Source organism: Myotis daubentonii, chromosome 14, assembly GCF_963259705.1.
Source record: "Myotis daubentonii chromosome 14, mMyoDau2.1, whole genome shotgun sequence".
In the NCBI taxonomy this organism is placed as follows: domain Eukaryota; kingdom Metazoa; phylum Chordata; class Mammalia; order Chiroptera; family Vespertilionidae; genus Myotis; species Myotis daubentonii.
The window spans coordinates 49,841,707-49,851,222 of NC_081853.1; the positions used below are offsets into that span (position 1 = coordinate 49,841,707).

Genomic DNA, 9,516 nt, shown 5'->3' on the forward strand with positions numbered 1-9,516 from the left:
GGCATAGCATTGAGTGTGTTCCTCTTTGCACTGGAGTTATTTGTTTCTGTCTTACACCCCTACTCAATGAAAGGTTTCCTGGAGGCAAGGATTGTGTTTTCTTATATATTTTGCATCCTTTCCTTAGCTGAAAGCTATGGTAGTGCATCCTTTCTATTTCACCTCACACACAGTGTTTGAATGAACAGTGAGACAGGCATTTAGGAGTACAGTGTCTGTACATTTGAGGGCTAAGAAGTGTCTATGAGCAGGCCCTTTATTCTCTATACTGAAAATGCCAATAGAAAATCAACTCAGTATTAAGAATAGTCAGAGCAGGTGTGGCATACCATTATGTTGCGTGAGAGTACATAGCCATAAACTGTAAAAAACAAAACAAAACAAAAACAAACAGAGCCTTTTTATCAAGCAAGGAAAGAGCTAGGCACCTTAAGAAGTAACGTAACTGATTTATTGTATTTTGTGAAATATGTTTCATTCATGTCAATAGCTGGCTGAAGTGAAGATTTAAAATATACAAAGCTTTGCCTGTTTGTAGCTGCATATCCTAACTCTCTAACACGTGCGTTAAAATGTATGTTAACTCTTCACAAGCAAAGCTCTGCTTTGCAGGGTTGACAGTAAGTAAACTGGCCAGCCATTGGCCTCTGGTAATGACTGCGTGGTGCATGGATAGACCACAACCACTGTGTCTATATTTTTAATGTCTTCAAGAGCTTTTTCAGTGTTGCACCGGAAGTTCAGAGCACTGATGTCGTTGGCTCCCGTGCATTTGCTTCACGTGCCCAGCGCATCTTCTTGAGTCAGTTTCCTGCATCCGACCTAAAATACAGCAGAGAGTTCCTGCTCCCCTGTTGACGGGGACACAGAGCTGGTTCTTTCCAGTTTCTCACCGGGAAGGAAGAGGTGGCATTTGCCCAGGCGCACCAGCACCTGCCTGTGGAAGAAGTGGCGCAGGTGCTTCCGGAACCTCTCCCCGACGAAGGCGTAGATGACGGGGTTGACGCAGCAGTGCGTGTAGGAGATCACCTCTGTCACCTGCAAGGCCACGTCCAGCTGGTTGCTCCGCGCGCAGCTGATGTCAAAGAAGATCTCTTGAAAAGCGGAGAGAAGGACCACCAGGTTGTAGGGGGCCCAGAAGATGAAAAAGACCAGCATGATGATGAAAATGAGCCGGATGGCCTTGTGCTTTTTCCTGCTGGGGCATCTCATCAGCGTCTTGATGATTCCGGAGTAGCAGACCACCATAATGAGCAGGGGCAGAGCCAGGCTCAAGAGGTTCATCCTCACGGCATAGAAATGCTTCCAGGCATCCTCCTCGTCCTCGGGGTACAGGGAACTACAGAACAGCATTCCGGACTGCTCCTGGGCCTTATGGAAGATGAATTCAGGGAGGGCCACCAGCCCCGCCAGGGCCCACGTGATGACACTGCTTATGATGCCAATAGTGACAGTCCGGGTTCGCAGGGCAAACACGGCATGGACGATGGCCAGATACCGGTCTAAGGTCAGCAGGATGATGAAAAAGATCTCCCCGTACAAGCCGATGCAGTAAAGCCCCGAGAGCAACTTGCACATACAGTGGCCAAAAACCCACTCATTCCACTTCAGGTAGTGGATCCAGAAGGGCAGCGTGAAGAGGAAGAGCAAGTCGCAGATGGCCAGGTTGAGCAGGTAGATGTTGGTCAGAATGCAGAGGCGCCTGTACTTTGTGAGGATCACCACCACCATCACGTTGCCCAGCAGCCCGACCCCGAACACCAGGGCGTAGAGTGGGGGCAGCAGCTGGGTCCCCAGCACTTGGACGTCGGCTTTGACACACGGTGTGGAGAGCCCATACTCGTAGAAGGTGGTCTCTCCCTCCATCTCAGGCCAGACGACTGTGGTTGCCATGGCTCTGGTCCCTGCGGTAGAAGAAGCAGAAACAACCCCACAATTAGGCACGACCACTGTTTCTGAATCCCATTTGGTTTGTTACTTACCCAACAAAACCACATGTGATAAACAACCTGTGTGTGCAGAGGTACTTCAGTGTGTCCATCAGAGCTGCTACGAGGGAGGAGTCAGCAGTGCCAGATGGAAGACTGGAAAGTCAGCATGACCGCAATGAGAAAGGAGACAGAAAGGCCGTGGGTGGTGGTGAAGACTGGGGATGTTGATTTCTGAAAGCATTTGAAAGAAGTACAAAACAGGAGAACACAGGCTGGAAAACAATGCCAATAACAATAATATCATCGTTATTCCTATTACTGTAACTTTTAAGATAGTTTGCATTTTATGTTTCACGGTTTATATATGACTTTCAAAATCATCTTACCTATTTAAAAACTAAATGCTTTCACTAATAATAGTGATTATTGTTATTACAAAAAATGACCTCTCTCCCTGGCCTCATGATAATGTGCTGGTCACCATAGCTCATGGGGAAATTGAAATTTGACGAAATTTAGTTATTTACCCCAAACTCTCTAACAAGTGAATACAGAAGTGCAGGCTAGCCCTGGCTGGTGTGGCTCAGTTGGTTGGAGTGTCATCTCATTCAGGTTATGGGTTCGATTCCCAGACAGGGCACATACCCAGGTTTTCTCCTGTTGAGGTGCATACAGGAGGAAACCAATTGATGTTTCTCTCTCACGTGGATGTTTCGCTCTCCTTTCCTCTCTCTCTCTAAAAATCAATGAAAGTGTGTCCTAGAGTGAGGATTAAAAATATTTTTTTTGCCTAGCCAGTGTGGCTCAGTGGTTGAGCATTGACCTATGAACCAGGAGAACATAGTTCTATTCCCAGTCCAGGCATATGCCCAGGTTTTGGGCTCAATTCCCAGCAGGGAGTGTGCAGGAGGCAGCCAATCAATGACTCTCATCACTGATGTGTCTTTCTCTCCCTCTCCCTTCCTCTCTGAAATCAATAAAAATCTATTTAAAAAAATATATATATATATTTTTAAGTTCAGACTAGATCTTCAGTATTTATGACCAATTTTATCATCACTAGAGTCAAATGCAGTGATTTTTAAGTTTAACTTTTGATGATGTAGCTATTAGATTTATTACTAACTTTATAACAATTACAGCTATAAGCAGTATTAACCTAAGTTAATTTACCCCCTTTCTGCTCCTCATAATCCTGAGACAAGCCTGTCATGTAGGCCAATGGGATGGATTCCTTATCAGATTTGATATTTTTAAGATCAGGATCCCCAGGGTCAGTGCCTGCTTTTCTTATAATTACAGACTTCACCGGAGAAAGAGGAAAACCAGACAAGGAGGGAGCCCTAGGAAGGACAGTCAATCCCTGCACTACTGCCTCGGAGGAAATTCTGATGACTCAATCCTCTACGTGCAGAGGATGGGGAAAGACATGAATGTTTAAGTCAGTGGGTGCTTCTCCAGGCAAGTCCTAGAAAAGCAACAACTGGAGCCAATGGCCAGGACTTGTCTTTGCTCCCTGACAGAGCACTGAGCCCCCAAAGATCTGCCCTGCCAGGGTTCTGTGTGGGAGGGAGGCACAGCAGCCGGTCCTGACCCTTCCTCTCACCAGCTGCAGGCCTGGGACAAGCCCTCACCTCTGAGCCTCATTAGCTCATCTCCAAAATAAGGATCATGATACTGCTTGAGGTTGTGGTAAGGACCAGATGAGACAGTGCACATGAGACCGCATGTGAAACTCAGAACAGCTGTAACATGGGAAAGAAGCAGAAGTGAAAGAAAGGCAACGAGAAGCCATTGCAGATGAAATTAGGGAAATGGGGCTCTGTGGACCTGTTTGCATGGCTCTGTCCCAGTACATCAGTGACACAGGCAGGTTTTCCAGCTGGAACATGGAGGAATGGCCGATTGATCTGATCTTAGCAGCAGTCTTATTCCTAATGGCATAATCCACAGCAGCTGAGAAAAACCCCACATCCTTCTATGTGTTGTGCATTTACAACCACAGAGAGCGTCCCTCTCTGCTTTAATGTCAAAGGAGTAGAGCTGCCCGCTCCAGACAGCAAAGGTGTAGTAGCCTCTATTCAGCATTCATTTTTTGTATTTCCTTTACTTCTCTCCCAGACTGATCTAAAAACAAGACAATTTAAAAATTTTTTCCTGAAGTTTTGTTCAACTTGACGACCATGCCTTCAAATCACATGTCACTTCCATAAAATCAACATGATCAGTGAGCTAACATTGGGGAGCCTTTAGGGAGCGCTAGAGTGCAACACATAGGGGTGCGCACAAGCAGATTCTACAGAGTCAAGAGTCCAGAATTACTAGTCACATGGGGTCAGAAATATGAAAACTGGCTTCATGTAGTTAGATGCGCTTTTCATCTGTCTACACAGTCCTAGAGAAAATGAATACTTAAATCTGAAATAGGAGGTTTGAATTAGGCTTTTAAAAACGGCTTTTTACATTTCAGAAAAATAAGACAACAGTAGTAAAGAAACAAACATCAACAATAAAGGAAAGCAAAAAATGAAAGCTGAAAAGCACCCCAAATCTCATCATGCTGAGTTTAGCACTAATATTAACATTTCTCCCTGCGATGTGTACACATGGGTATACACTTTACCCCCCAAAATGAGATGCTACTGCTTTAGCTGGTTCACTAAAATTGCTCCTCATACAGCTCCACTGTTCGATGCAAATGAAGCCTCTGTCTGTAGTGTCCAAAACTATTTGGATCTCTGTTACCAGCTTTGCACTCACTGGGGAGCCAAAAACAGAATTCACAAATTGGAGTCAAAGTGGTTTAAACTTTGCCTGGCAACGTATAGAGAAATTAGGAAAACCTCAAGTTGTTGCCAGCTCATAATTTTAGTTTCTTGTCTTCTCTCATTGGTCCTTTCTAAAATGGCAGTGGTGCCCGGCTGACATGGCTCAGTGGATGAGCGTCGACCTATGAATCAGGAGGTTACAGTTCATTTCCCAGTCAGGGCACATGCCTGGTTTGTAGGCTCAGTCCTCAGTGTGGGGTGTGCAGGAAGCAGCCGATCAATGATTCTCTCTCACCGTTGATATTTCTCTCTCTCTCTCCCTCTCCCTTCCTCTCTGAAATCAATCAAAAATATATTTTTAAAATACAGGGTTGAGGCAACCTCGTCCCAATCCTGAGCTTTCTGCTGGCATGTGCTGCAATGGTGTATAGCTAATGGCATCATGATCCATAGATTCTTGGTCTTCCTTGGACACTGTGGCCTCCTCCAGGTGAAAGTGTTCCCTTAGCTCTGGCTGGAACCGAGACCCCTCTGTCAGTGCCACATCCCACCAGGGTCCTGGCTCAGGACCTGTGCCCCTTCAGAATGGACAGGCACCCAGGCCTCATACAAACCAGGAACTCTCAAGAGGGCAGACTATATATTTTTTTTCCACCTAACCTCCTACTTAACTGCTATCCCATGTGGGCAAAGAGGTGAGTTGCAGGGAGACACCCTCTTAGGGTTCCCCCCAATTTATCAGAGTCCTCCGCACACAACAACTCCGGTCAAAGCCTGGATGGGAAAGATGGGGAACCACAGATGTGATGGCTTCCTCCCATGACCATTGTCTCTTTTCTCATGATTCCTGGAGGCAGAAGGAGAGGAGCCCCCTCCCCACATTCCTGCCCAGCCAGGTCCAAAGAAATATATATGTTAGGTCCCTGCCCACAGGAGGCAGGCGAAGAGACCTCATTATCATGTTGGGGCCAAGCCGTGTTGCAGTAGAAAATGAGCCCTTTGGGCCTGATATTGGCTTTGAGGTTAAGATCCCATAAGAGGCAACCCAAAGGGGTGCTGGTTCCCCATAATGGGTTGGTGTGGTGGAGAAGGGGATAGGTGACTAAGAAGTTCATCCTGGAGGTGAGAAGTCTGAAGGGAAGGCGTCCCAACCAGAGAGAAGCGGAAGATTGCTATGTTAGGGCGTCCCACTAACACAGGGTCACCAGGGATCTGGCCCTGGCGGAGTGGACCCTCCTGCCTCGCATGTGAGGACTTTGGTGAGGCAAAAGCTGGAAAATCAGAGGGTCGAGGGAAATGATGCTTATCAGAAATTTGAGTGGACGGTGTGGTCTGGAGAAGCCGGCAGTTAGGTGTGGGGGTTCCCACAGGCCCGTGGTTTGGGCACCAAAATGTTCTGCAAGGACAGGAGCCAAGTAAGGGACGTTGTATTATTGCATTCTCTCACAATGAACAATTGTGTGTGGATGTCAGCTCCAAGGGGATGGTTAGGTTCTCTTATGTAGGGTAGAAGTATGCAACATAGGGTCAGGGTGTGGGTGCGCCAGATGGTCAAGCAGAAGGAATGGAGGGGAGGGAAGGGAGGAGAGTGCGCAGGTCAGTCAGGTGGAGAGGAGCTCTTATCTTGCCAGCTGTCTTCCTCAAGCTATGAGAAAAGGCTTATAACAATGTATATTTCAGAAACATGTCTGAGCAGAAGAGATTGGGGGTAGTTCATCCTAACAATATATAGGCAGCCTCCCTTTTCAGTGTGGAATATTTAGCAAATACCTCTCCGTGTTGACAAGCATCGTCTTGTAGTCATAGGTTTAAATTTTAATGAATTTTGCAAAGCTGAATTGAGTATAATCATCTAGTATTTGGAGGCACTTCTATAGAAAATATATTTAGGTTTAAATGCCATTTTAATGATCACAAAAAAGCAAATTTTAATGATGACACTAAAGGTTGCTCCCAGGAACCTGGAGCACCAAGTCATCATTTAATAAGTTTTAGAAATCTTATATATAACAAGAACCATCAAGCTTTCTTTGATTGAAAGAAATTCCTAGTAGTTCATCTCTTAGGAATTTACCCTAAAAGGGAAAACACAATTGTGCACAAAGGTGTCCATTGTGGCATCATTTTCATTATAGAAAGAGACAAAGAAATGGAAATGGTCTAAATGTTGGACACATGAAGGATATTCTGAACAAATTGTAGTCCATTTACACAATAGAGTATTTACTATGCAGTCATTATAAGCAGTTCTGAGAGCAGGTAGAAACACAGACAAATGTTCATGAAAAATGGAGAGAAAGGACGGTGCCTAAATTGAGATCACAACATGGAACTATATGTACATATAAAAGGCAATGGACAAAAAGTAAAAATAGTGGTGGCAGGAAAGTGGATGATCATTTTTAAAGTTGTAAAATTTGAAATTTTTCTATATTTCCTTACAATTAAATTGTAACTGAAGGCTAGTGCTTAGAAGCAGTGACCACTGGAAGACTTAGCAAATACCTGAGGTAATTGGGTTGAAACCCCAGGCAAATTACTTGACAAAGGGCTTATTAGTAGTCATCAGAACTTGAAACCACAGCGGAGACCTAAGAAACCAGAGGTGGAGGCTACGCTAGATGAAGCATTTGATTTTTGCTTGGAAATGTTAGTGGCTTGCTTCTCCTTTTTGATCTTGGCTGGAGCTGATGTACAACCACCCAGACTGGAGACTTACTTTTAACCAATTTAGGATGCTGTGTAAATGGTCACTTTCCATGATTTGCATACAACACTTCTCTTAATGTGATCCAAGTTTACATGCAGGGAGTTTTTTCAAAAACCTCATCACAAGCTAACCTTATGGTCACCTAGAATTACAGATTAGCAGGTGATGGGGTTTTTAAAGTGGCCCAAGATTGTATCCAGAGCACTGTGCTAGGTCCTAGGCAAGACATTTAATGCAAACATTGCCCAACTGAAATGTAGTCAAGAGGAAACCCTACCCAGTGAAGATGAGCAAAGGAGCCAGGGGCATCCACCCTGCAGAAATGGCACTTGGGGAGGAGAGGGAGCAAGGTGCTGGCTGTGGCCGGGGGTGTTCAGCATGATCAGAGGGTTCAGCTTCCTGGCCCCTGGTCCTTCCACCCCCACCTGTGCCACGGAGAGAGAACCACTGTCTCTTTTCTAGGTATCATGTGTGTTGTCATTGATATCACCCTTGTGAATTATTTTATATCCTGATAGTTTAAATTTTATATCCTGCATCTAGTTCCATGTGGTTGAAAGTTATTAGAAAATATAATTTGTAATGATTGCAACATATTGTATAGATATTTGTGATTATTTAATCATTGTCTTATTGATGAATAATTGTTTCCAATGTGCACTTTTATAAAAAAATGCTGCAATAAACATATTTGCCTGCATTTTTTGTTATTTCCTTAACGTAGATTTCCCAAAGCACCATTTCTACTTGCAGTCATATTGCTAAGGCTCTTGATGCATTTTGCCAACTTGCTCCCAGAAAGTGTGTAACAATATATTTACTCTTGGGACTAGTAGGTAATGATACCCTTCTCAGCAAGCATCCATCAACACAGAGAAGGTTTAAAAAGAACATAATTATTTTGCCAATTATATGGCCACAGGGATATCATTATTGTTGTAACATTAATTTCTTTTTAAACTAACTATTAGTCACGCGTATTTCCTTTTCTATGAATTATCTGTTTGTGCCCTCTACCCTTTTTATTCTACTGGCTATATCTGTTTTTCTCTTATTGAGTCATACAGTGCTTTCTTTCCCCAGCAGAAGTAACTCAGCCTGCATGGTTCAATGTTATCATTACCACCTCTGATAAGAGCTGCAAATGTGTTCCAACTCCTATTGCTTCCATATGCTAAAGACACCATATTCCCACCTTTCTCCCCCCAAACACTCATCAAACAACACTTAATTTCCATCTCCAGCCAATCCAAGTTTTCCTAGATTAGAAAATATTTCTATCCCTACCCACCCTTTAACACGGGTCCAGGCAAAGCAGTCAACCTTGTAGATTCAGACAAAAAGACACCAGATCAGTCCACTGATTCATCTAATAGTCTGACTCAGAGTGGATTTTCAATGAAAACTTGAAACAAGTTTTCTTACAAGTCAGTATCAATAAACACAAAACTACTAAGTGTAACCCTCGTGGAGTGGTCAGTCAGCTTCTCAATTAGTTGAGAATTTATGAAAGCCTTAGGGAAGGCAACATGGGCACAGTTATGGGTATAGTGACCGAACAGGCATAAAAGGCTGAGTTAGGATGAGTGGAAGGGACAAATGTATCTTGCTGTGAGTGGGAGAAAGACAGGGAAATGGGAGAAAGCAAGAAGATAATGGACATATTTTATAACACACTCTCCCACTTCGGCCCCATGCTACTTACTAAACTGAGGTGGCTCTTCCTCCCCTCTGCCTCCCTCATTCAAGGGCACTCCTGGGAGGTATCGCTTCCACCCACCTAGGCCCCTCGCCCCATCTCCTCTTTCCTAGAAACCTGACAGTCTACCGGGAAGTCTCTTCTAAATAAACAGCTTCTTTTGCATTTAGCAAATCCTCCCCCAGATGAAAATAAAAAGAAGACAAGTGGTACCTGCTAATTTAGCAAAGTCCTTTAGGCGTCCAGCGACAGCTTAGGTCTCGCCACTGATGAACTGGCGGTACCATCTGTTCTGAGTTAGAAAGGTGGGAAACAACCCAACTTCCTTTTCTGAACAGGCTACTGTCTCAGGTTTTGCAAGTTTTCAGAACGATATCAAGTTTGGTGCAGTTCTTGTTTTCAATGATC

At 44.3% G+C, this 9,516-nt stretch overlaps 1 protein-coding gene across 1 annotated transcript; it reads right to left on the bottom strand.

Moving 5' to 3' along the window:
- Positions 1-431: 431 nt before the first annotated feature.
- LOC132215171 (C-C chemokine receptor type 3-like) lies at positions 432-9,516 on the bottom strand. Its single transcript, XM_059662926.1, has 2 exons — positions 9,322-9,516; positions 432-1,904 (listed from the first exon to the last, which is right to left on the bottom strand). The coding sequence occupies exon 2, from the start codon at positions 1,891-1,893 to the stop codon at positions 823-825; it is 1,071 nt and encodes a 356-aa protein (XP_059518909.1). The 5' UTR covers positions 1,894-1,904; positions 9,322-9,516; the 3' UTR covers positions 432-822.

Excerpts from the sequence above, each read along its gene's own strand:
- LOC132215171 (XM_059662926.1), bottom strand. The coding sequence starts at position 1,893 with ATGGCAACCACAGTCGTCTGGCCTGAGATGGAGGGAGAGACCACCTTC.